This window comes from Equus quagga, chromosome 2 (genome assembly GCF_021613505.1).
Source record: "Equus quagga isolate Etosha38 chromosome 2, UCLA_HA_Equagga_1.0, whole genome shotgun sequence".
NCBI lineage: Eukaryota > Metazoa > Chordata > Mammalia > Perissodactyla > Equidae > Equus > Equus quagga.
The window spans coordinates 110603099-110630662 of record NC_060268.1 but is presented as its reverse complement, the minus strand read 5'-3'; the positions used below and the strand labels follow the sequence as shown (position 1 = coordinate 110630662).

General features: G+C 42.0%; 1 protein-coding gene across 2 annotated transcripts; it reads right to left on the bottom strand.

Annotated features, from left to right (window-relative positions):
- Positions 1–448: 448 nt before the first annotated feature.
- On the bottom strand, positions 449–21641 carry LGALS8 (galectin 8). Of its 2 annotated transcripts, XM_046653744.1 has the most exons (10): positions 21485–21641; positions 19824–19973; positions 11422–11510; positions 10235–10445; positions 8604–8723; positions 7714–7770; positions 6670–6792; positions 6101–6189; positions 5180–5345; positions 449–2243 (listed from the first exon to the last, which is right to left on the bottom strand). In XM_046653744.1, the coding sequence occupies exons 2-10, from the start codon at positions 19863–19865 to the stop codon at positions 2094–2096; spliced, it is 1047 nt and encodes a 348-aa protein (XP_046509700.1). In that variant the 5' UTR covers positions 19866–19973; positions 21485–21641; the 3' UTR covers positions 449–2093. The 2 variants fall into 2 exon arrangements, with proteins under 2 accessions (XP_046509700.1, XP_046509701.1); XM_046653745.1 differs by lacking the exon at positions 6670–6792 and having other exon boundaries at positions 21485–21639.
- Between the last annotated feature and the right edge of the window lie 5923 nt (positions 21642–27564).

Sequence of the window (27564 nt, the reverse complement as noted above, 5' to 3'; positions counted from 1 at the left end):
GGAGAAAGAAAGTAAATATCAGATTTTCTTCAAAGCTTTGAAGTTCTCTAATCTCTGTACTATGTCATGGTGAAGCTGGAAAGTGAGGGCTCAAATAAAATTAAATCTGCCCAAGGCATTTTATTTATTTATGCCTTTTTAAAATTTAAGAACTGTCCCATAGAATGTTCTAATTGAGCTTGAAAGCCTTTGATCTAATTTAATATACAAATTTAGTGCAGAATTATGACAAAGAAGCAAAAGGCTAACTTGCAGTTTTAGAGAGTGAGCTTGCGAGGAATGCATATTTCTCTTTAAGAAATGTCTCAAGAGGATTCATTTATAAATGCTAATAGCTTATTTTCAGAAAATATCTTTAAGATTTTGTATTATTTATTCTCTCAAAGCATCAGTTTTAGGTCTTAGTAATACCTCCATGTAAAGAAAAATGAAAATGAACTATGTTTAAGCCTTAGAGGAAACAATGTTAAGTGGGCTTTTATTTTTTCCTAAGTGGCCTACAGTCTCCAACATCTCAGTCCTGCCCTCTGATGTTCTTTAATGAAGAAAAAAATAACCCTGGGGGATTCTAGAGCCTTCCTGCTTCTACCACTTTTCCGCAGCACCCCCACCCACAATGTTTTTTTGAGCCTGGCAAGAAAGCATAGTAAATAAGATGCAAAAGTAGAAAAGAATTAAGAGCTAGAAGTTTCCACACTAAGTACTTTTAAAAAGTAAGACTGGTAATAGTATTCTTTTCGATATACAGATACAAATAAAATCTAACCAAAGTCTGTTATGAAAATATTCCTAAATCCTGGCAGAATTCAGCCTAGCAATTTAATATGATAAAATGATCTGACTGACTGAGCTTTTTCCCTCCCCACTCCCAAGTCTTTGGAATTTCCCGTAACAAGTTCTGACCTGTAAGAATTCCACAAAGAACTTCTGCCGAGTGCTTCAAAGATTAAGAGAAAAAAATACAGAAATGCAACAATTTAACCTGCTGATGCAGGTTTGATTTTAATCACTTAGAAAGAACAATGTTTGGATCTCAGTTGCTAATGATGAGGGACTGACCTTTAGAAGAGCAGAGGCAGTGCTGGTTTGCATGTGGAGAAGCAGCAGATTTCTCTGTTGCCTCTGCTTCATTGGTCTCGGGGTATTTTACTTTCTCCTAGTGCCTACTTTATAAACAATCATTAAGTCTAATCTTGACATTGCTTTGTTACCCATAATCATTTTATAAATTGAATTCATCTTGCTTCTACCTTAAACTTTCTGTAGGAGTATGTGCAGACCTCTGACTCACCCTAAATTCAAATATTCTAAAATAAGCATTTACTGGTATAGAAATCAATGGCCTTGAGATTGATATCAAGTGAATTTCAACACCATTTGTTTTTGGTTTTTGCCTTAATCTTTGTGCCATGTTCAGATTTCATAATGTCAATTATTTGGTAATGCTGTAGAGCTAGATATTTATTATGCTGAAGAAAATCGCCAGATGTAGCTCAACATCAATCCTTTCAGTTATGGGACATGATAGAACACTGGTTACGAGAGCGATCACTGGTGAAGGGGTAGTGTATTCTATAAATTAGTGTCTTTAGGTGATTTACTAGCTGAGTGGTAAGTTTATTCAATGCCTGTCGAAAAAACAGTGGCAGAGCACAGAAGATTCTGAGCTCAAGACAACAGGGAACAGATTGGTTTGGGGCACCACTGTGTATATATCCCCAGCTCCTAGCACGGTGCTGGCAAAAAATAAGTGCTCAACGCATGTTAGCTACTGTATTGTAAGAGGCAGTTAATAAATACTTGTTGAATGTAACGTGGGTTTAAAAAAGAAGAGGCCAGGTTGGGGGGACAGCTTAGAAAGGCCTTAATAATAGCTCTAAGTTGCTGTTGGCTCAAATTTCCTCATTCTGTTCTAGACAATCACACTGCATGGCAAGGACTGAGAACACCCAGTAAGTAGGACTTAATGTTATGCAACCTCAATTTAACAATATATATAAATGACATAACATAAATGACAGTGAGATGCATTTTAACAAGGCCAGTGTTACATAAGCCATTTTATATTTCAGTTTTTGTAGCAGCCATGTCAGCTACCAGCTCCTTACTTCCAGTAAGTGGATATCTCCATCAATTTCCAGCATGTCAATACTGCTCAGCTCTTTAAATCTGTGTTTATACTCCAGGCTGTGTACACCATTTACCGCAACCTTGAATTCTCTAACATCACAATAAATTATCATCTGGAAAGAAAGTACACACAACATTAATGGTTCCCCTTGGTTTAAACGTTTGTTTCTTGCACACTAACAAGAGTGTCAAAAAGTGAACCATTTGGTTTACTTTATACATAGAGAAGTTCTCCCAGCCTGCTGCTGTAACCTCCCTCTTGGGCTTTTTAAGACCCTAATCTAACGAAGGGGTATCAGGCAGTGGCACCTTCTGCCTTGTTCTGAGGGGAAGTGACTCTCAAGATGCTTGGAACCTCCCACTGTCCCCGGGGCCTGGCTGGCCCTCTTGTCCTCACAGGCTCCCTCTCCTGCAGCCCTCTCGTGCCGGTTGCTCCTGGGGAAGTGGAAAGCTGCCGCTCCTCACTGATAGACGTCTGGAACTCGGACGCAGCAGGAAAACTGCGGACTGAGCCTCCCTCTCAGAGGAGCTGACTCCAACTAAGAGGCTGGGAACCAAGGGACTTGGATCCTGACTTTTCTCCCTCAAACTCTAGGGTCTTGCACAAATCAGACTATGAAATTTCAGAAGTGCAGAGCACTTGCTAGCGACGGCACAGCTGCTTGGTGACCCTGATTTCCATCCCAGCTCAGCACATCTTGGCCGCAAGTCTGTTTCTCAAAAGCTCTTCAAAGCTCAATATTCTATGACTCTATGGAGTAATTAGCATTCTGGTGGAGATTCGGTTCAGATTCACCACTGGTGTTAGCCCTTCAGAGTTGTCTTTGGCTAAAACTCAAAGCAGTAAAAAACTAAAGAAACTACTATCGTCTTAAATTACTTTACACCTAAACCTCATACTTTCTGATACCATGTTCCCACCACCAGTCTGGCCACTGATTCTACCGTTTGTTTTCCGCCCACGCGGAAAAAGCCAGTTTGGTGAACCTGCACTGTGTTCTCCCCTATGCTCTGGCCTCCATCAAGCCTTCTAACGTGGCCCCAGCCCCAAAGGTAGACTGAGGCACAAAATCTGAATCTGCAAAGAAGCAAACCAAGGCTGTTCTTTTGATAGGACTAGTGGCAATGGCTCCTGGGGGAAACAAGGAAAGGGGGAAATCCCGTGGATAATAGAGCTAAGTGACAGAAATTAAGGCTTTAGGGCTCCAGAGAGAACTGGGGAAAACATCCATAACCTCGGATTATATCCCCACAACAATGGTGGAAACCCAGTTTCAACCAGGTGGAAGGGACCTTTGGTAATGAATGTATGTTTAACAAAATCTCAAGAGAGCACAAAACACACAGCTTCCTGCTCAGGAGGGAAAACAAGTTGGCATTAGATGGATGCAGTGGAAAAAGAGTCACTTAGTTACTCATATTGTATCAGAGCCAGTGCATTACGAACAAATGGCAAAGAGATGGCATGCAGCCAATGAACATACTATGCAAAACAGGAAAAACACATAACAAGCCAAAAAAACCACAGCCCAACCTAGAGGAAAACATGGAACAACAAAATCCCTCACAACCATCTAATGTTACAGAATAGCTCACAAGAACATGAATTTGATAAGAGCTCACAGATGAAATTACAAAACTGAAAAGTATTTTTTAAAAGATTGTAGCTGGAACTAATAAATTTGAAATGGCAAGGAACAGAAGATAACTTTAAAATCAGAGTAATGGCAAAATGGAAAGATCAGAGAATCTCAATGAAAGCATATTAATAAGGCAAGAGTTTGAAGCAACTGGAAAAAATTTATCACTGTACAAAACAGAGCGGTGATCCAACATGAGGATAATTAACTGTTTCTGAAGTAGAAAACTAGCAAAAGGAAAAGATTATTTAAAAGAATTTATTATTATTGTCCTTTTTTATTTTACTACAGTAATTCCAAACTTGGGGCTCAGATAAGTAAAAAAACAAGTTGTGTCACTGGTTTCCTGTCACCAATCACAAGGATCAACTTCCTTCTGGAGCATTCACCTCTAACTCCCTTCCGTAAACCCTAAGACACACTTCATGCCTTGACTCCTGCCAAGTCGACAAACCCTTGGGCTGCCCTTCTCTCCTCCAGAGACCTGTGCAGGTCATCCCCTAAATCTGGAAAACCCCACTTCACCTTCAACCTCCCACATCCTTCTGAATTCCAAACCCACATCCACCATTTCCAGGGAACCTATAATTAGCCCACATCTGCCTGTTACCCCACATCCCAGGACTCTGCAGTAGACGGGAACTTGTGAATAAACATTAATGTCAAATCGCCATCCTTCATTCAGCCTTGATGTTCATGCTTTTAACAACTAGTTTTGATAAGTCCTCAAGAACTCAAATGGTCCAGAGCATGTGACAGTTTAAAAAGATGTTGAAGCATGACCTAAATCAGTGACCCTAAATGACCATGTGAGGCAGTGAGTCACCTAAGCTGGTGAGTGAACCCAGCCAACCACCCAGCATCCACATGTCAAGGAGACTATTCTCTGCTCAGCATTCCAGACACATATTCTGGGAAAGGCTGTGTTATAACACGCACATATGTGGGGACTCAGGACTACATGCCTTCAAGTTCCAATGGTCTGAACGTGTCCTTCCCTGGATATATACAAACAGGACTGACTCCCTGGAAGAAAGGACTGCCACCTAAAGCTGTGTCTAACCAAGAGGGCTGGCGACAGACAGTGCAGGCAGTTCTACAGCCCCTATGTCCTCGTGTTCACTTAGGATTAAACGTGTCACTCCGAGTCCTGAGATAAGGTTCCTATCAAAATTCCTATTAAGTAATAGGGGGCTACACAGTAATTTGCAACAAATGTCAAATAATTCTAATGCAAATAACATGGTATTCTACTGGCTTTGCCATTTTTACTGATTGTGTTATAAAAGAGGACATTCAAAATACAATCTCCAAATAAACAAAAACCACACACAACCTCCACAGACTAAGTTAGGACTTGATTGAAATGGACTTTTTCCTGTTCTATTTTCAAAAAAAGATAATCTCACCTCAAAGTACATCCCAGGACTAAATGGGAAAGAGGTAATGTTTCTCTCTTCTTCTCCCCAGGACTCCTGAAGAAAAGAATTTCTTACAAATGCTTTCGTATTGAAGCGTGGGTTCAAGTGGAGAGCAATATCCTTCGATTTTCCTGATTTTAGATCAACGTTAAAGCTTTTGAGAGAATAAAAAACCTCTAATTAACCAAGTAGAAGAGTGTAGTGCAGTTTCTGCAATTTCATCAGTCAGAATTGAACTCCGATTACAACTACACAAAACATGTATGCACATGGACACAGAAACAGATGAAGGGGAATTTTAAATTCTGAGTCAGCAGTCCATTGATATAAGTATGTTATTTGCAAAATAAAAATATAAAAACTTTAAAATCAATGTTGAGACTACAGATCTGGTTGGAGGAAACTGAAGGGCTGAAGCAAGTAAACCAGACGATGCCTTCAGGCTGCAGAGTGCGGATGTTCTCAAGCAGGCGCTCCCTTCGAGCATTTACAAGTTTTCTTCCCTTCTTGAAAATAGCTCTAATTTCAAGCTTTCATAAATCTGAACATCTCTGGAGAAGGTTCTTAAAGCAAAAATTTCTAAGTCACATGACAAGAGGGGCCCTAACAAAAGTGCCCTGATCTCACAGGGCTGCCCTGGAGTTCGAGGTGAGGGTGGGCCTCATAGACAAAAACGCCACCCTCCTGTCAGCCACAAAAAGCCTAGGTCAGAACACTGGAATCTAGTCCTGGTTCTGCCACCAACTAGTTATTGGCAGTCTAACTTCCTCTTGCTTTAATATACTCATCTTTCCAATAAGGATTAGGACACTAGCCCTACTCATATCTCAAGACTGCTGTGGAGTATAAAGCAGTAAGAGACACACATGGAAAGTATCACACTATTACTGATAACTTCCTGATACCGACCGTTTGGCATTTGTATTCACTTCTCCTTTAACGACGATAGTTCGTCCAGGGCCCATTGAGGAGTTCAACCTTGCAACAAATGGCAGAGTCTGAAAAGAGACCACAGTCAGCACTAGGAAGCCTGCAGAAAGGGACCTCATGGGAAAACTGTCCAAACACACTGGGGGATGTTTAAAGGCCAGGACCTTGTAAAGCCCATGAAGGGACAGACTAAGTCAGCACTGTGCCTGGCTCATAGCAAGCACTCAGTGAGCACTTTTTAGACAATGAAATGAATGGACGTGGAATGGGACCTGATATCCTCTGCATGAGTAAAACTCACTCTTGCTTGGGGTCTGAAGTAGTGCTCTGTGTCCTACCTCAAGAGGAAGCAGCCTAGATGGAAGGAGTTAAGGAAATACACAGTAATGGCTCAGAGACTTTATGCTTGGTTGACTGAGACCTGTCCAGAGACACCATATAAGGCAAAGTGGCTGCTCTGGGCTTCTACTGAGGGTAGGGTTACACATACCAGTTAATTAAAATTTAATTTGTTTTACAGAAGTAAGAAAATTTTTGGCTTTTCAAACCTTCGACCAACAGTTGGTACGTAGTATTTTGGCGCAAGTCAAAGTGTGACTGGCAGTCGAACCTTTGCTCTTGGTGTAGACAGTTCTGGGTACGATTTTAGAAATGTCTCCTCTATTACTAGGCTGTAGGGAAACAGTTCTGCAATAAGGTATGGAATGAATGAAGCTGACTTCCAAGGTTTAAACTATTCATCGACTAGGCAATTTTAGAAAATGTTCCACTTGCTATGACCTAGGCAAAAATATTTACAAACTGTGACATGCCAGACTTTTGTACCTATTGGAAGAGAAAGACAACATGAGGATATTTGAAAAGAATTACATTTTATAATATGAGCAGTCAGATCTTACTGGTGGTACTGGCCAGAGCCCAGGACAGCAGTGCCTGCTCGGCCCTGGGGGTGACATGTGGGCCACTGGTGCTTTCTGACAGCGTGGGATAGAGCAGAAAAGGGCTACTCAGTCCTACGGTCCTGCTCATCTGAATCCTGAATCCTCCACCAGCAATTAATCATTTTCAGAGGACTACATGTGAGCTTCAAACACGTTTTATTTGGTCTTTCCAGGGTGCTCCCCAAATGTTGAGTTTATATTCTATCTAAGAGGGAGGAACGTGCTGAGGTCACTAAGGCTCACTTTTTCCCCTAGTAAGAGCACAACTCCATGTGTAAACCGCACTTGTTCCCATGGGGGAGAAGATGCATGTGGAAGTTCATTTGCCAGTGGGCTGATGGTGTTCAATGTCTAGAAATACCTCATGACAGTACTATTCGACAGTTAAGGGTGAGAGAGTTCTTTTTATATAAGAATGGTGGGCAGTGGTCACATACACTGAGAGTTTAAGCATCAGCAAAACTTACAGTACCTGGCACCTAAGTATATGCCTCAATTTTCAAATGATTACTTCCAGCCTATTAATATTAAAAACAATTCTTCATATTAAAAACATAATTTTAAAAAACTCAGCCTGACTGCCACCTGATTTACATGGCAATTAAAGGAAGATTTTTAATCTAGTAGTTCATTAAAAGATTTAATATTTACATTTTCTCTACTTATCTCTGTTAGTTCCAGAGTTGACGCTTGGGTACTTCTTAAATCCTGAAGAAAAGATAAGATTAACTTTTAACATCCACCAGAATTCTAAATATAACCTGACATATCAAAAAAAATTATAAATGGTACTACACATAAAAACATGCGTAAAAATTACAATCCAAAAATGAACTTAACATTAGGGTCCTTTTCCCCCTTATCAAATTGGCAAACATTAAAGAGATTAAGAACTAATTTCAAGAAGAATGTGAGAAAATGGGCCCAGTTGTTGAGGGCACAAATTGTTTTCATCTTTTTGGAGAGCCAGTAAGCAGTACCAATCATAAGTTAAGGAGCAACATCCTTTGACTCAGACATTCTACTTCTAGGAAGCTATCTCAGAAAAATACTCCATTGTACTCCTGTGTCAAGGAAATATACCCTGTCCAGCTAAAAAGGACTGTTTGTTTGGGGTTTCTTCTTAGAACAATACTAAATTTGAGATCCTACAGACAATAAATAGCATCCTACTAGTCTGAAAGACTTGCTTCCAAAAAAGTAATACACTAATGAGGGAGACATTTACATTATCTTCACCTTAACAGAACATGTTAATTAAAGATGTTTTCTACCATTTCATCAGAAAACATCATCAGGGGGCTGGCCCTGTGGCTGAGTGGTTAAAGTTCACGTGCTCTGCTTCAGAGGCCCAGGGTTCGTGGGTTCGGATCCTGGGCATGGACCTAGCACCACTCATCAAGCCATGCTGTGGTGGCGTCCCACACAGAAGAACCAGAATGACCTACAACTAGGATATACAGCTATGTACTGGGCTTTGGGGAGGGGAAAAAAAAGAAAACATCATCAGAGAAGACCTCGGGCTATGGAAAGGCACTCACCGAACTGAAGCTAAAGCCAACAGAGTGAATATTCACTTTGCCAGAAATGCCCAGAGTGTCAATCTTCTCTGGGCTAATCCTGTGGGCATAGAGCAGTATATGTTTTCCATTTGCAGCCACCTAGATGGACAGAGAAGACAGCCCCCCAACCAAAAAGAAAAACAGTTAATAAATTAATTTTATTAATTTAACCAAATTTAAATCTGTTTACCGGGTTTAATTTCGTACCTTTTCCCATAGGTGTCCACGTTACACAGCTGATCAAACTGTGACTGAAAGTATCCACAACACTAGCAGAGTTCCTTCTTTTGAGTACCTGATCTGATTAAATGCCATGAACCCTCTCTCCAGACAGATTATGCACTCATGAATATACGTACATATGTATGTGCGTACCTGTGCATATATATGAGGGTTCAAATATTCCCTGGATGCTCCAGAGGCCTGTGAACCCAGGTCAGAGATCTGCCCTGCAAGCTCACCCCGCCACTGTCCTTAGGACCACACCCTAAGAGAGATCACCTGGCATGTGGCAGGCATTCAATAATTATTTGTTGAATTTGCTGGATGAATGAACATGGGCAAGTTACCCAACTTATCTGAGATTCCTATCTGTAAGCAGGAAAAAGCTCTCCTTCAAAGGGCTGCTGTTGGGAGGAGACGACAAAGTCACTTCTGAGTCCCCTAGCACAGAGCCTGACACAGAGCAGGTCTCCATACACACAGTTCCTTGTCCTCCTGCCCAAATGCCAGGGACTGGGGTAGGGAGTGTCGGGAAAACACAAGCAGAATACAGTATGTTCTCTGACCTCAAGGAGCTTAAAATCAAACAAAATAAACCCCGGAAAAAACCAAAGCACAACAGTACAGGAACATGTGTTAAAAAAGAATGATAGAGATGCAAGTGCTGAAAAGACCAGAGAAGGGAGGGATTGATGGAGTTCAGGAGATTTAGGGGAGAAGTTCTGGTGGGAGCAGAGTCCTGAAGGACAGAAAGGATCTGCACCAGAGAGCGGAGGGTCCTCACTGTAAGCGGTTCAGATCTCTGGTCTGGGAGGCTCCACAGGCTTGCAGGCAAGTAGGCGGAAGAGCCTCTCGGAGAAAATTCCACCTTACACATCTGCACTAGGATGAAGTGCTCAAGGAAGCCGGTCATGGTATTTACTACACGTTGGATCTCTAAGAGCTCCTTTGGGTCTCAAATCTCATGATCCTAAAGAACTATCTTGTGGCAAGACTTAACTTTACAAAACCCTTCTGACTTCCACACTAGATTCCTGAGCTGTCTATTAGTTCCAGATTTCCCCAAACTCTGAGTCATGGTGGTTATAATTTACTACCCCAGAATTAATATAATGCTGGGCCAATTCTGAGCTAAATTCAGTCCTGCTAGGAGAAATATGACCTAATAAAAAGATCTGGCTGCACCGGAACCTGTATTCCACACAACAGCATTGGTGCGAGACAGCAGCTGTGCCCCACCCACATATAGGTACCTGCCCATCCTCTAACTTTAGAGAAAAATTAGAAAGCCAAACTCTTTCTCTGGATTTAAAAAATGTAACGTGAAAAGCATGCTTGGGCATTTGTTCTCATTAATGAGGATTCAACCTTCATTCTCCAAAACCTACCTGGAATTTGTCTTTCAGCACCATAAACACAATTTCAAAAGATCTTTCTTTCTTGAAAGGCATGTCATAGGTGATCTCTTCCCATCCCCATTTTTCATTTTTCAGAGTATTGCAAACAATGTAGTTGGACCTTTTGAAACGTGGATTGAAATGGAAGGCCACATCGGCTCGAGGCTTCACACTGCTGCCACACTGTAAATCCACCTGGAACCTACATGAGGAAAGAAACATGGGCCACATAAGTACTCAGAAAGGAAGGCTGCGGGGAAAGGCCTGGCAAGCACAAAAATCCAGGCTGAGTGACATATGACTGATCCTTTGTTCATTCAGCCATGTGGCCTAAATGCCTAGTTGCCTCATCTTCCTTTCCTTCTTCCTTAGTAACAGAATCCCTGAGCCATCACTGGGGCCTATCTGTCCAGAATAGGAGCCTATGTTTTCCAGCCTCCCTTGCAGCTAGGCATGCGCGTGTCCTTAAAGCTCTGCCAATGAGGTGAGAGCAGTGTTCAGGGAAAACTAATTATTAGAAATGGCCTTAAAAGTCAGCTGGCATCTGCCTTTTGTGCACTTGCTGCCCCCTCCCCACCCATATGCACCCACCTAGCTATCCAAAACACAGATGTGAGAGCTGGAGTTCCAGCCTCTAAGATTCACAAGAAAGAGAACCTCACCCTAGGGACAGCAGAGTGGTGAGCCTCAAGAGGCCTACGTCTCTAACGACCTTAGAGAGCTGTGTTAAAAGGTTGGGCTGTTTCCTTGAGACTTAATTTTCACATCTTCTTTGGGTGTCAGCCACAAAGAGCTCTAACTGATAAAGCCTAGTCCAGAGTTTGTAGCCAAAGCAAGCATTTGATAAAACCATCCAGGTCAGATCTTAAGAGATGCTGCGGGAATGTTACACTGTAACTAGACTTTGTCCCTGTCATCTGACCACAATTCCCTTCTTTAACTACATATCTGATTCTTTATATTGAAATCAGATATAGCAATAAAATAAAAAAATCCAAATAACTTTTATTTCAGCCATTCATTCCAATCTCCTTGGCACCTTGTCCAGGGCTGCTGAGGAAAGCAAAAGCAGGCCTCAAAGTTTCAAAATGGTCTCTCCCACATTGTTTGTTGTTGTTCCACAATCACAAAAAGATCATTTATTCATCTTCTTTTTTCATCTAAAACAATGATTTTACCTGTCCGAGTCGTTAGGAACATGCCCACGTACTACAATCAAAGTTCCAGGCTCCAACTGCTCAGGAATGGTCCCAACATAGGGGATTATCTAGGAAAAATAATTTTTACAAATGCGCATTTACATAAACAATATTGAAAGACCACATTTTTAAAAGCTAGCATTTTCCAAGTTGTCCTCACTATTCAAAGAGCTACAGGGAATAACATGGCCAGGATATTCACAATATCTGCAAATCACTCTGAGTCCTTTGGAAAAAGACACAAGATAAACACTATTTCTAGTATTTGGCTAAGGATTTTGTAAAATGAAACTTCCACTTAATAGGATAACTCTGATAATAGAAAAAACAACTTATTGCAATGTCATGCCCCCTCCCTTCTTCCTAATGTCCCACTGATGTTCCCAACAGCAGGATGAAGACCACACTAGGCCCTTCACCAATGCTGACGGAGATAATGATAAACACTCACTGCCCATGGAGAGGGCTGCAAACTTAGCCGCTCCTCCACGCCTAGGATTCAAGCGCCTAATCTTCTCTGCTGGGCTTCCAGACTACCACTCACACTACAACGCTGGAACTCAGAGAACTGCATGATCTTAAGAAGCAGCTCTGGGTGCCTATGCATCTCTCAAGACACGGGCATCCAGCTACCCTGGCCTGGCTGGGTCTGCAAGCTTGGGTGGGCTCCAATAGGTGGTCCTGCACAGTATTCAGGTCTAAACCTGCCCGCTCACCACGTGGAACCCAGCCTTTTTGTCTGGGGCATGACGAACTTTCAGATCTTGTCACTCCGCTTCCCCAGAGGTGACTCCACTGTCCTCCCCATCCACTGGGGACCTGTGCTATCTGTCTGCATCTCCTGCATCATGACCATCTCGTTCCTCCACGTGGAAGCATCAGAACCAAGCCAAGCAAGCCAGACATCATCCTGCTTTATGCCAAGCTCACCTAAGTTATGACACAGATGCTAAGATCTATCCAAGGTAGCTCTAAGTATCAAGAAATAAGAAATAAAACGAGAGGCCATATAAGAGTAGTTGTAAATTGGTGGCTCATAGGTGAAAGATCTCAGCTCAAACACAATCTCCTCTCTGGAGCCTTTTTCAGACTCCCTGGGCCAACTGAGTTAGCCCCTCTCTGAGGGTCCATCAGAGTACCTTGTATTCTGGTCATCTGCACACATCTCTGCCTACATTGTGAGTTGCATGGGGCAGGACTGGGTCATTACCTTTACATTGCCAGGACAGAGGTCAAGAGATGATCAATGATCACACTGTGAGTAAATGAGCTCTCACCAGCCCAGAAGTTGGGCTCTGGCAGGCCTCATACATGCAGAAGAGCAGCAACTAAGCAGCTGCTGAAGAGCAAGAGTTGTTGCCTTAAGCAATAAGACAAGAAATTACGGAAGCCAGTTATCATCTGGTGTCATGGCAACTGCTGAGGAGAGGATGGGTAGGATGAACAGAGCCCATCAGACCAGAAAATGAAAAACAACAGACTGTGGCCACAGCTACACATCAGAGTGGTTGGTTTTTGTGTATAGAGAATGTGGAAGAAATTACACCTCTACACTGATCTTTTGGGCCACAGCCGATTTCAAGAACAGAGAGCAACGTCTTCCATAGTGTAAATCCTAATAAAATGTAAACAGTTTTTGTAACTTCAAATTTTATATATGTTCAAATTATACTTATGCAGAATATTTAATAACACAAAATGTCAGTGATATAAATATCAGTGAGAAAGTCACCTATAAAACTATACACAGTATGATCTTAACTAAGTTAATATTATATTAATAATATAATATATATAAATAAATATAAAATATAATATAAATATAAAATAAAATAAAATAAAAATTATATAATATAAATAATAAATAAAAATAAATATAACAAATATTAAAAAGAAAAAAGAAAACACTGAAAAGAAATAAGCCAAAAATGTGACAACAGTTTTATTGGAAGATGGGATTTTAATTTCCTTTCTCATATATTTTTATATTTTACATATTTCTATAATAAGCATTTATATTTTTTATAACCACACACACATTTTTTATTATGTATTTAATTTTAGGGTTGGAAAGAGCTTTTTGAGACCAATAATCTATTCCATCACTGCTAATAAGCTGTTCACAACCGTTAATAAATTGTGCCCGTCTGAGAAACAACTGTGCTGAAAATTTGGGCCATTTGCTGTTTTAGTCATCTGGATTAATGCTCTCTACTCAGGCAAGTACTGTCAATGATATAAGTAACATTCAACTTTTTTGGACCATGTGAGTGACACAAAATGCCCCGCAGCACACACACTGAACCCAAGACTTAGCTCCTGTGAAAAGCAGAAGAAGGGCATTGCTTCCTAGGCAAGTCCAAGCTTTGATGCTTTGATGTTTCACAAATAATTTATGCAAAAAATGGAAATATAGATATGACCACATTGGAGACAATATAATAAGCTTAAGCCCTAGTTAGGTTTGATATTACTTTCAAAAGCATCCTAGCTCATTCATATTGCTTTGCCTTCTTTATGATTATTCATTAAATGTCTGCTATACGCAAAAGTCTCTATCAGGTAGATTGCAGCTAGAAAGAATTCTGACAGTCCTGTCGTGAAAAGCTGATAATGCAGCTGAGAAGTCAGATACCCATGGAAAGATAATTAGACTGGAGATGTGATACTTTGTTTGGCTGTTCAAAATCAGAATCTCCTTCCACACCTGGAAAATCCTCTACCTACGAACACTAGATCTCAGCTAGACTGCAGCGAGGGCAAGGGCATATGATGAAACTCTGTCCGTCAGCGCCCCCAGCTCAGACTCTAAGTTAGAACTAGTGACAAGAAGAAGCCAGAATCATGCAGGATTCCCTCTGGCAAGGGGGCAGCAGCTACATCCAGGGTGATAGGCATTGCTGGCATTGGTGGTGTTGCCAGTGTAAAAAGTACCATCCGTGTCAGGTCGTAGCAACAGATGTCTATTTGTGGGAACAGTCCTACAGCATGATTTTGGGTGTTGTCTGTGACTATGTAGTCGCCAAGCCTGCTTCTTCAGTCCTGCCAGAGACTCTGAGAACCACTCAACATCATTTAATAAATTCCTTTTCTGCTCAAATTAGAGATTGGCTTCTGTGCTTGCAACTATAAACCCTGAGTAATTCAACAACCAAAAATATGGGGCAGTAAGTAAGTGCCAGATAAATGCTTCAGAAAAACGTATAAAGAATTCTAAGTGAGGTGGCCAAAGAAAGTTTACGAGGCAGGTGTGATTTGAGCTGGGAAGAATATAGTTAGGCAGAGAGAAGGAAGCCAGTTCAGGTAGAAATGTCAGTTTACAGAAGCAGAGAGGTAGGAAAAGACAAAACTCATCTGAAGGACAGTACGTAGTAAGGGAGCAGTTACAGAAAGGCAGGATCAGGTCAGATTTTAGAATGACATAATGACAGCGGGGTTGGGGAACCACAGTCCAGTGGGGTTACAATGCGCTGGAGGGGAGGGGATCATCTGGGTGACTGACTACTTCCAGTAAGCCTGGCATAAGGAGATAAGGATATAATCCAAGATGATGGCAGCAGACATTGGCGGGGGGTCGGGGTGGGGGCGAGGTGGTGGATAGATACAAGAGATATTTCAAAGGAAATTATCCACACAGGGCCACCATCTAAAATGGTAAAACTGGGAGGAAGGTACATTTCTGAAGGAAGGTAATGAATTCAGTTTTCAACACTTTTAGTGTGAAGGGTTGGTAGGACATCTAAGAGCAAATATACTGAAAAGAATAGGAGACTCAGTGAATGGCCAGAATTCATACTTAAAAGTCAGAGTAGAGATTATTATTAAAGATATCAAAATAGATGAGAGAGAGGAAAAGTCAGGGGCAAAGCCTCAATGGTTTGTAAAATTGAGGGGTGTGCAGAAAAGGTCAACAAAGCAGACCTGAGCGCTATCCTTGCCTCCTTATAAGGCTGGCCCTTGGCTGGGGTCTAGGAACTCGGATATGGGGGGAGCACCCACTTCCCTAACTAACAAGGGTGGTTTACTCTACCTAAACTGTTTGTGAAAACAATACAGTTTATGGTAAACACTTGCTTTCCTTTTGGGAGTCTGGAATTTTGGAATGTGCTAGGCAGAAGCTGCCTACATGACCAGCCCTCAATAAAAACCCTAGGTAGTGAGTGTCTAATGAGCTTCCCTAGCAGACAACATGTCACGCATGCTGTCACAACTCATTGCTAGAGGATTTAAGCACATTTTGTGTGACTCCACTGGGAGACGACCCTTGGAACCTTGCACCTAGTTTCCCCTGGATTTTGCCCCATATGCCCCTTCCCTTTGCAATTTTGCTCTGAATCCTTTCACTGAAATAAATCATAACCACATGATATCACTCCATGCTGGTAAATTATCAAAACTGGGGATGTGCTGGAGACTTGGACACAGGGGGTGAGAAGAGAAAGAAGAGAGAAGAGTCAGTCAGAGCACGGCAATCACATCAAGGAAGTCAATTTCAATAACGGGGAGGGCTGTTAATTTCTTTAACACAGAAAAACAAGGAAGATCCAAAACATAAAGATAGTGAAATGGAGATCCCACCCTTTGACCCAGTGATTCCACTTTTACAGATTTATCCTATAAAATACTGGCACACGTGCACAAAGATGCATACGCAAGGATGTACACCATAGCAGTGGATACAATCCCAAAAGGAAACAGTCTTTTAACAGGGGACTGGTTAAATAAGTTATAGTGCATCCACGCAATGGACTAATTATGCAGCCATACAATAAGTGAGGAAGATCTAGATGTGCTGATGTCTCCAAAATGTGTTAAATGGGAAAGAGCAGGTAATAGAACAGTTTATATCCTATGATACGTACATAAAGAAACAGGATATATACAAGGTGACATACACAACACACACACTCTTGAATAGATCATATATTCTCAGCAAGGATATACAAAAAATTAGTGAAAAACCATTACCTTTAGGGAAGAGAACTGAGCACCAGAATAGAAGGAAAATTTATGTTTTAATGAAACCTTTAAATACTGTTTGAATTTCAAAAATGATTTACACATATTATTTTTATATTTTAAAAATAATAAAAAAGGGAAAGCCACTGGGTTTGACAGAAATGAACTTTAAATTTTGAAGACATTATCTTCACACTCTTGGGGGCTCAGTAGCACAGGAGGCAAAAGTTAACCAGCAGAAGGGCACTGATGGAGATAGAAACCACAGGAGGGAAGCTGGTTTGGGAAGGAAAATGCGAGTTCAGTTTCGAACTCATCCGGAAGGGTTAGCAGGCCATCTAAGAAAGCTCATGGTGGTGAAAGGCCAGAACTATATACACACTGTACACATATTCAGGTCTAAAGGTGATCAGCAGAGACGCGAAAGAAATAAAGAGAGAAGTTCAAGACAAGATTGGTAAAGACAAGAAAGAAATAAGAAAGAGTGAAAAATCAGAAGGCAGAGCGGGGTGAGGAAATCAAGGCAGCAGAGACGGACCCCCTCAGAGGGTGGTCAGCAAAAGGAGGAACGACAAGGGAACAAAGGCTGAGAGGGACCTCAGAGGCTAAAAGACAAAGATTTTATTGTTTTGTGTTTTAAGATTAAATTGTAAAGTAGAAAGAGAGGTCCTTAGAAAACTAAGGAGAAAAGGATAATGTGGAAGCAAGGTTCCTAAAGGAACTGGAATGATGAGTTTTGATTAATGTTAACAAGCGGTTTATTAACTTGGAGTAACAACCAATCTGCTTAACTCCTAATAACTTATTAACCAGGTAACACTCAATGACATCTTAAGAACTCTATAAACAACAATAATAAAATATTTAGGTAGATACTGAGCTGCCAAACAAGAGATTTCACTGAGGGCATTTCTGGTATAGATATCATCTTCCAAATTATTCACTCAATTTGAATGGGAAAAAAAAAGCAAGTCTGACTCTTTTTTTTTTTTTGGCTTTTTCTCCCCAAATCCTCCCAGTACATAGTTGTATATTTTAGTTGTGGGTCCTCCTAGTTCTGGCATGTGGGACGCCACCTCAACATGGCTTGATGAGTGGTGCCATGTCCACACCCAGGATCTGAACCGGTGAAACCCTGAGTCGCCAAAGCGGAGAGCGCAGACTAACCACTCGGCCACGGGGCCGGCCTCGGTCTGACTTTTTTAAATCTTGGAATTCTATCAGTTGAACTAGTCAATGAAATACATTGAATGTGAAAAAAGTACACTGGGCCCGTTATACAATTTTATCTTTTCCAAGAAGAGTTAATACGGACAGAATTTGTCTACTGCCAATGTGGACCAAAACTTTAGAAACAGTAAGAAATAAAAATTAAAAGCTGGCAGCTCTGTGTCTTCACAATGCTGAATAAAGAATATGGTAGAAACTCAATAAACACTTCCCCAGTGTTTGAGTTAATCACTAACAAAATAACCACAATGCAAGAGGGTTTTTAAGTCTAGCTTGTACAATACCCTAACTGATTAACTTAAAATAGCTAATTTATTTCCAGCCTCTGTTTTTTTCCCATTGTCTCTTGAACACTGGAAGGGCAACTAGCTACAAATGGGAGAAAAGCTTAAGTGCAATTTGGGTGTTCAACACTATGAACAGTTAACAATAATGAGTATTAAACAATTTAAAGACTGATCAAAATGTTATTTTTGCCATTCAGTTCAGTCTTCCTACCTCTAACCTTTTCTACTTGTGAGAACTATGAAACAGAGAAACTTTAAAAAAACAAAAAGCTATTTGCCAAAAATATTTTCCTTTGGAAACCTGTTCTCATGAACTATCTTGGAACAGCACTGAGGCCCCTCGGGAGCCCCGAACGTACTTCACTGCTCTAAAGCGGCGCCACTCCTCCAGGCTCTCTTCACCAGGAAATGCACATCAACTTAGTTCCTTTCCACTCTACAGTGGAGGGTGCTAACCCCAGAAATTACAAGAATCATCAGTAAGCTAGCATCAAGAAATGCAGGGATTTTCATCTATAAAATTATTTTCTAAATAACATTCAAATAAGGCATCTTTGCGCATGAAGGGCAGAAGAGAGCAGCATAACCCAACCATCCGATACTCCTCTTCCTGGCTTGAGACAAGATTGCACTTCAGTCACCCTTGGCACGTAGCCTATTATTATTACTATTAGTTTTAATCTTTCCAGAAAGTCAGTCTACAACCTTGAGATGTTTTTAACTCTAAGATGCACAAAATCATTTAAAATGTCTCACTGACTTCAAATTCAGTAAATCTTCCTTTTTAAAACTTCTACCATTCTACTATTTCTTCCAAACTGAGTTTGCTTGATGTGGTGGTTGTACCCCATTCTTGAACAATGACATTAAAAACTTACGGAAAAAAGAATTACAGCTACAATGTAAATAACCAAAAAATGAACCCACATAAACTAGTAAAACTGGTTTAGGGCCTTCCTTCCAAGACTCTACCTTCCCTATTGCCCAGGGGGTTTACAAAAGCAGCAGCAACTCCACCTCTAAATTCAGAGTAAATTCACGATGCGGTGTCAGATACCTGAGGACTAGACATCTCTAAAGACGCTCATCACCACAGAAAACTAAAACAAGTTTGTCACTTCCCAGGACGTACAGTGAAATTTCCAGCAATTACAGTCATTCAAGGGGTTCTTGGACCAGCACGAGGCCCAGACAAGACCCTTAGTTTTTCTCATTCTCCATCTCACTGCTAGCTTCTGACATTTTCCCTGCTCAAGTACCAAGTGTATTTGAAAGGCAGAGGGAAAAGCTAAGATAGGAACTTCTCATGAGCACGTCTAATTATAAAAGAAAATTAAGGGGCCGGCCCTGCGGTGCAGTGGTTAAGTGCGTGTGCTCTGCTTCAGTGGCCCAGGGTTCACAGGTTCGGATCTGCACAGGGACCTACACACCGCTCATCAAGCTGTGCTGTGGCAGCGTCCCACATACAAAATAGAGGAAGTTGCCACATCTGTTAGCTCAGCACCAATCTTCCTCAAGCAAAAAGAGGAAGATTGGCAACAGATGTTAGCTCAGGGCCAGTCTGCCTCACACACACACACACAAAGAAAATTAAAAACTTGTACAATAAGAAATCCATTTTCCTTTGAAAATTATGCCTTATGATTATTTGAGCCTCCCTACTACCAGCAGAGTTGGCATTCCCTCCACTGTACTCCCATGTTCTCCATTCATAACACTGTTCTCATCGCCTCATATTGTAATTGTGACCTCGTCCTCCACTAGACTAGAGCTTCAAGGGCAGTATCTGTTTTTCAGTCAACACCCACCACAGTCCCCCAGCCCCAGAAATGGATCCTAACTATCCAACAGGGTTTGCTCTCAACATTACCACTGGTGAAGAAAGATTTTATAGAAATCAGTTACCGGGTTAGAGATGACATTCTGTAGGTTGTTTAAGGACAACATCCTTCTTTTCCACCTTATTTTTGATTGGGGTCTCTCTTCCGTGTATGCGCTAAGATTTTAAGCAAGTTTTATTTAAAGCCTTCCCAGATCGAAAGTGAGGCACTTGCCCTGTGTAAAACCAAAACAGAGGGAAAGAAAAATAAGCACGTATCATTTTTCTTCATATCATAACTCCTTTCAAATTTAAATTATAAATTATTTTACTATTTGCCAACTAACAGGATGCTATCATAATCAAAGAGCTGACCCAAATTTTTACGTAGTGTACTTATATACTAAATAATTTTGGATTATGAATACAGGAAATATTGATTTAGAAAACATATCAGTAGAAAATTTCTAACACGGAACTTACTAAAAATACTAAATTAAAATAATAGCAAATACTCCTGGACAACTATCAGAGATATTCACTTAACCTTTCCCACCGGTATAATGGGAATAATAATAGTATTCACCTCACAGGATTGTTCTCAGGATTAAATGAATTAATAAAACAATGGAATATAAGTGCTTTGTAGGTTTTAGCTATTATTATTATTAATAGAAGGGAGTGCTCTTCGTCCTCCAAATTAAACAAGTCAAAGGAAAAAAATCTAATCCCTTGAACATTAATGATACAGTCTTCTCTGTGGCTAAAAAAAAAAAAAAGTGGTGGGGGGGAGCACTTAGCTATAGTTTTAAAGAGAAAAGTACCATGGGTACATTTAATTGCTTCAGGGAAAACCTGACGATTTAAGCAGAACTGAAAGAGAAAAGAAACTACAGCTTCCTACATTTTACTTCCGCCGATTCTGTCATTATACTGTACAGCAATGCGCAGACCACACTATTACCTTGTCTCTATTAAGAAAAAAGCCGCATACCTCTTGGTTTACCACCTAAATGTAACCCCAACCTATGTCGTTAACTTACACATTTGAGTCAAAAGCACAGAACTCTTCTGCTCCATAAAATTCAGGAAGTACGAACAAGAACAAAAAGAAAGGATACAGAGTTGCCACAGTCACATTCATAATTTACATCGTGACCAGAGAGTGACCCAATTTAAGCCACAGGTTTGCATGAAACCAGTTATTCCTCGAAGTATCCACAAGGACAGCATTCGCTCCCAAGAAGCCACCACTGTTTCAGGGACGATCAAAGGAATTCAGATGACTTGCGTTTCCTATTGTTTACCATCGCAGTCAATGACTTGGCATCTTTAAAAAGGGCGCGTTCAGCGTCCGGGAGGGCACCGGAGGTCCGTCATTAAACTTTAAAAACGTGTCATTGAAAATACGGGAAGGAAACCTCTCCACATCGCCCGGTGTGCAGCGGCGCTCGGCCCGGGCTGGGAGGGAGCCCGGGCGGGCGGGTCCGCAGCGGGGCCACCGCAGGGCCAACAGCCGGACGCCCGGAGGGCTGTCCCGGGAGGGCCCGAGTCCCGGGAGCCGCTCGTCCCGGAGCGCCTCGCGCACACAGGCAGCTTCCCCGCCACCCAGCCCCGACTGCCGCGGTGACAACCCGGGGGAGGGGGTGACCGGAGACTGTCCCACCATCAGAGTCTGAGTTGGGGACAGCGACGTCCGAATGTCCCCCTCGGCCGGCCCCCGGGAAGACGGCCGGCGCCAACTCACCCGCGGAGAGGCGTCGCAGGCGCTGCTCGCGCGAAGCTGTTTGTCTGCCGCGGAGCGTCGTCCTGGCTCCGGCCGGCGGTGGGGACTACGGGAAGCGAGAGGAGTCAGGCCGCCTCCATTTCCGCTTCGCGCACGGGCGTCGCCGTCCGCCCCGCGTCTGCGTGGGGGCGTGCTCGCCGCTCCCGCCGCCGCGGGCCGCCCAGCTCCGCCTCCTGCCCGCCTGGGGACGTGGACCGCGCCGGCCTGCTGCGGGACCGGCAGACGGAGACCGGGGCAGCGGGCGTGTTGAAAGGATTCCTGGGCCGCTCTGGCTGCCTCGGCCCGTCGTCGGGGCGCGGCGGAAGGATGTGGGAAGGAGGCAGGGAAAGCCTGGTGCTCCCTCGGCCGGCGTGTCCCCGCCCGCCCGGTGTCCCGGCGCGGAGTCCAGGAGGCGGGGCGCTTAGAGCTGGGCCCCCCCAGGGCCAGTGTGACACCGCACAGCCGCCTGACCCGGCGGCGGGAGGGCCCACGCGGCCAGAAGCCCCGTCTCTGGGCTGCCCGGGGCGGCGGGGTCCGTACCAGGGATTTCTCAAGGCTTGCTTCCTCGTCTGCATTGGATCAGAGTCCAAACAGTGCCACGAAAGATAACCCGAGTTGGAGGCGCCCCCTTTCTGCCTCCCTTTGGGTGTAAGTAACGTGGTGAGGCACTGAGGTCGGGACGGCTGGCCTGTGCCCAGCCCCAAGCCCCCATCTGGTAACTCTCACTTGGACTTGCCACCACTGGGGGTTATTCGCCAATTATTTTGGTGTTGGTGTTTTCTCACTAAGTTATACAATTCCCTAGGGAAGGATAAAAATACTGATCACAACTTGGAGCGTATTAGATGTTCAATAAATACCTGACTTGTCAGTCAAGGACCCACATTGACTGCTAGTTTGACCTACTGGCCATAAAAACGAGAGAAATACAAATAAAGTTATGTAAGCTACCTGGAACAGCTGGCTTTCTGCAAGGGATCACAAAGTTCTCATCTTTCTACTTGTCTCTACTTGATTTCTATCCACATTTGTTTTGAAAGACGTGTTTTGGTGTCATTGCTATGGGCTTTCTCCTCTGTAGCTTTTGTTTTCATTTAAATTGAGGAATTTCTTACACATGCCATACCAGTGAACTCACGTTCCGATTCACTTAGTAACTTTTCTCTCCTTTTCCTCCTGTTCATTTTCCAAGTTAGATTCACTCTGCAGGATCCAACTTAAATAGCTGCGTTTAACCCTTGACATAGGCTACCTGGGGTTTGTCCTTATCTTTCTGTGTGCTGTGTTTTATCTGTCCAACTCGACTGCAACTTGAGAGGATGGATTTATATATTCCCCACTGCCTAGTTAATGCTTTGCCTGAAGTCGACACTCTCAATATTCGGTTGAAATAATAGATTACCGATAAAGTGAGGAGCAATTGAATGTCTTCACAGTTCTGCCTCGGTTTAGTACCTCTCCTTTACAAAGTAAGTGGTGTTTAGGTGCGAATGGGACTGAGTAAAAGGGCCAGAAATCCAGTGTTAGTGAAATAATTCTTGATTAAAATAGCCACAAAACCAGAGAACTCTTAGAAATAACGCCCTCATTGGTCACTGTTTTGTTCAATGAGCCCAGTATGGTTTTTATGTCAGTTGAAATAGGGGCCAGCCCAGTGGCAGAGTGGCTAAGTACGCCTGCTTGGCTTAAGTAGCCAGGGTTCATGGGTTCAATCCCCAGCCCGGGCCTACACACTGCTCATCAAGCCACGCTGTGGCGGCATCCCACATACAAAAAAAAAACAGAGGAAGATGGCACAAATGTTAGCTCAGGGACAATCGTCCTCAGGAAAAAAATAAAATCAATCAATATGTACTGTATGCCTACTATGACAAGACATGGCAATAAGGAATACGAGTATACAAAAGGCTTTGTCGTATTTGACCCTTCCAGAGGCAGAGAAGAGACAAATATATGAAAACCCCACATCTCTGCCTCGGATTGTTGCAGTAACCTCCTAATTGGTCTCCCTGCTTTTGCCCTTGGGCCCCTGCAACCTCTTCTCAGCACAGCAGCCAGAGAGATCATGACAAAACCATTCAAACAATGTTACTCCTCTGCTGAAACTTTCCACTAGCTTTTGTTCCTTCTCTGAGTAAAGAGCCAAGTCCTTACAAGAACACTTCCTGATCTGACCCCAGCCCCGTACTCTGACTTCACTTCCTGCTACATTCGGCCTCCCTCATTCTGCAGCAACCGCTACTGCCTTCTTCATATTCTTAGGACAGGCTTGTCACGCTCCCACCTCAGAACCTTTGCCTTTGATGCTTCCTTTACCTTAAAGTCTACTCAGCTATCAGCTCTCAGTGAGGCCCTTCCTGACCACCCTGCAATTGCAAACGCCCTCCCAAAACACACAGACACAATCCCTGTCACTTCCTGGCTTTATCTTTCTCTAGCACTTACCAAATTCCAATATGTTATATAATTTATCTTTTTACTTTGGCTTCACCCGCCAGACTATAAGCTCCATGAGGACAGGGAGGTTGGGCTGTTCCTACTTCAGTGGAACGTATATTCCAGTGGGGGACGCAGATAGAGATGTGTTTTGGAGAAGATTAAAATAGGATGACGTAATTGGGAGCACTTGCGTGGCTACTTTAGTTGGGTGCCGGGCAAAGCTTTTCCCAAGAGATGAGGTTTAAGCTGCCGGTGAATGAATAAAGGAGGCAGCCATATGAAGATCTTGGGAAAGAGCATTCTAGGCTGAGGGAACAGCTAGTGCAAAGTCCCTAAGGCTCTTGAGAATGCATTTAATACGTTCAGGAAGAGGGAGGCTACCAGCATGACTGAAGCACAGATGGGGAGAAAATGATAAGAGGCGAAGTCATGGAATTTGATAAGGTCACCTAGGAGAGTAAATAGATGGAGGAACTGTCCTAGGACAGAGCCCTGGAGATAGAAGTCAAGAAGAGAAGAACCAGTAAAAGGACTGAGAAGGGGCAGCCATGGAGCCCTGCTGAGAGTGGCGTCAGACGCCAAAGAAAGTGTTTTAAGGAAGAACAGCAGCCAGTGGTGCCAAATGCTGTGGAGAGGTCGAGGAACACAGAAGTGACCAATGGATTTAGCAACATGGAGGTCATCGGTGGCTGACTCTGAAGTGAGTCGAGAAATGTGAGATGAAGACGTGATGGAAATAACAACTATAAATATTTTAAGTTTTGCTGTGAAGAGGAACAGAGAAACAGTGTTGTAGCTAAGGAAGGAGTGGAAAAAGGGAAGATTTTGATTTTCTTGTTTTATTTTTTTTTTTATTTTAAAGAAAGACAATACTACATTGGTGCCTTTTAGACTTCAAGTAAACCACAGTAAGAACTACATTTCCATTGTGACTTGCTGCATACATGCTTAAAATTATGGCAACAAAAAGTTCACAAAATAATACTCTTGTTATGTGTGAAGCATTCTAATTTTTCATTAAAAAAATGCTGCTTATAACCCCTAAAGTGTTTGCAAGATCCGCTAATGGGTTATGACCTGAGGTTTGAAAAACACTTGGTGTACTGAAGCTGGCTCATACCGGCTCAGAGAGCCAGTTTGGCACATGTCTTCCATGTTGGCACCTTGAAATTGGCCAGGATGGGAGTATTTACATCATGGAAATAGACAATGGCTACAACTGACGGCTTTGCTGCTACCGCCAGAAACCAGATGTTAAACATTTACCAGCATACTACTAACGGTACTCATGTAATCCAGTAGAGAAGAGAAACTGATGATGCAAGAGAGGAGATAGTTACAAAAGTGGCCCTTGAAATGATTTTGCCCAAAAAAACAAAAGAATAAAAGTTGAGAATATCCGTTCAAAATAAAAATGTAGGTGTTACAAATCATTTACAGACAATTGCCTTAGAGTTCCAAAGACAAAGGGATCATTTCTGGTTGGATCAATTTCTTTTTTATTGTTGTTTTTTTATTTGTGTGTTTGTTTGTTTTTAAATTAGCCATGTTTCATCCTACTATATATCCGCTGTTTTACCTTGTTTTTTTTAAAGATTGGCACCTGAGCTAACAACTATTGCCAATCTTTTTTTTTCTTTCGGCTTTTTCTCCCCAAATCCTCCAGTACATAGTTGTATATTTTAGTTGTGGGTCCTTCTAGTTGTGGCATGTGGGACGGCACCTCAGCGTGGCCTGACGAGTGGTGCCATCTTCGCGCCCAGGATCCGAACCAACGAAACCCTGGGCTGCTGAAGCAGAGCGCATGAACTTAACCGCTCGGCCACGGACCCGACCCCCTGGATCAACTTCTTTTTCATCAAAATTATTGTCCTCTTTCCTTATCCAGGAAACCATATATATATATATATATATATATATATATAAAGTACAGTAATATTGTGATAAAAAATATTGTCTTATAAGCAAAATGTGACAATATATATTGCCCAAATTTTTTAAAAAAACTAGTAAGAAAATCACGATTTTAGGCTTATGAATTGAAACTGTATATGCTCTTACTACTTGGCAAGATTAACTGATTAAACAAATACCTGCCATATTTTGTCAATGATGTGAACTATGTTGTTTCAGGCTAAGAAATACTTCTGGTGGTGATTTCGCTTATTATTGCATTCCTGTGTTATTTTTGTTAAATAATGATACTATAATTTAAGAAAAATTTTTTGACCCGCCAAGCATGTATTAAATGGTGGTGCCAGCGCTGGGAAAATATGCCCCCAAATCAATAATTTTGGAAGACAAGTTAGATGTGATAGAACACTGTAAAGAACTTTAAATAACTGCTTTTTTTTTTTACTATGAATTTAGGAGCCAGAACTCTAGAATCTTTAGCAACAATAATGATAAATAAAAAGCAATAGAAAGTAAATATTTTGCCACAAGAGTTATAGATTTGTGAGCTCTGAGAACACATACCCTGCTTTCCCTTTTTTCTCATGAGAAAATTTGTCTTGAATTAGGCAAGTTGCATCTTATTCGGGCTTTAGAAGAGTGCATTCTTTACAAAACCACAGCACTGTATTTCTTATACATATGTCTACTTCCCAGAGAAATTTTCATGGTTGGTGTCATCTGCCTCTTCTGACTGTCCTCCCCACTCTAAAAGGACTCATTTCCTCTTTGAATCCTCTTGCTTTGAGCTATTCTCGCCCACTCCCCAATACCAGCACCACCTGTGAACACTCAATCTCTTTTGTCACCCTCCAGACCCCTGTATTCAGATTCATCAGGCTTACCCCTTATGTTCTACAGGATCATGTCCCAAATCTAGTCTTCTCAGCTGTGAGAGACAAGCTTCTAGAACCATGGTTTTGTCATAAAATAAAAGAATCTTGGAGATGGGAAAGATCTTCAGAGGGGTGTAAATTAAATTAATTCATCCCAATGGCTCAACGAATGAGATGCTGTCCTATTTTTAAAATACTTTTCTTGAATGGCTTGGCAGGCTATGGTATGTTAACTAAAGAATGCTGTTTTGTTATTTGACATGAGAAGAATATATCTGAAGTTATGCAAATTTTAAAAGTCAAAACAGAATACTTAAAAAGTTTACATATATAGGGGCCGGCCTGGGGGCGCAATGGTTAAGTTCACTCCTTCTGCTTCTGTGGCCTGGGGTTCACCAGTTTGCATCCTGAGTGCGGACCTAGCACCCCTTGTCAAGCCATGCTCTGGCAGGCATCCCACATAGAAAGTAGAGGAAGATGGGCACAGATGTTAGCTCAGGGCTAATCTTCCTCAAAGAAAAAAAAGTTCATATATATAAATTTTGTATATATATTCCAAAAGTTTATATATATATATATACATATATATATTCCAATGTACCAGGCAACATGTTAGGTGAGTAAAAAATATAGCTTTCCTGGAGCTTAAATCTAGTGGGAGTTAGACATTAAGTAATTACATATATGTATTTTAAAAAGTGCAAAGGAATGATATTAGTAACTGTTAATGCTTATTGTGGTCTTTGTTCTTGCAAAGTTGCTGAGATTGATAATACTGTTAAAAGGTCTCCCTTTAGCAACCCCATCTCGATATTTAACCAACCCGTCTTGCAC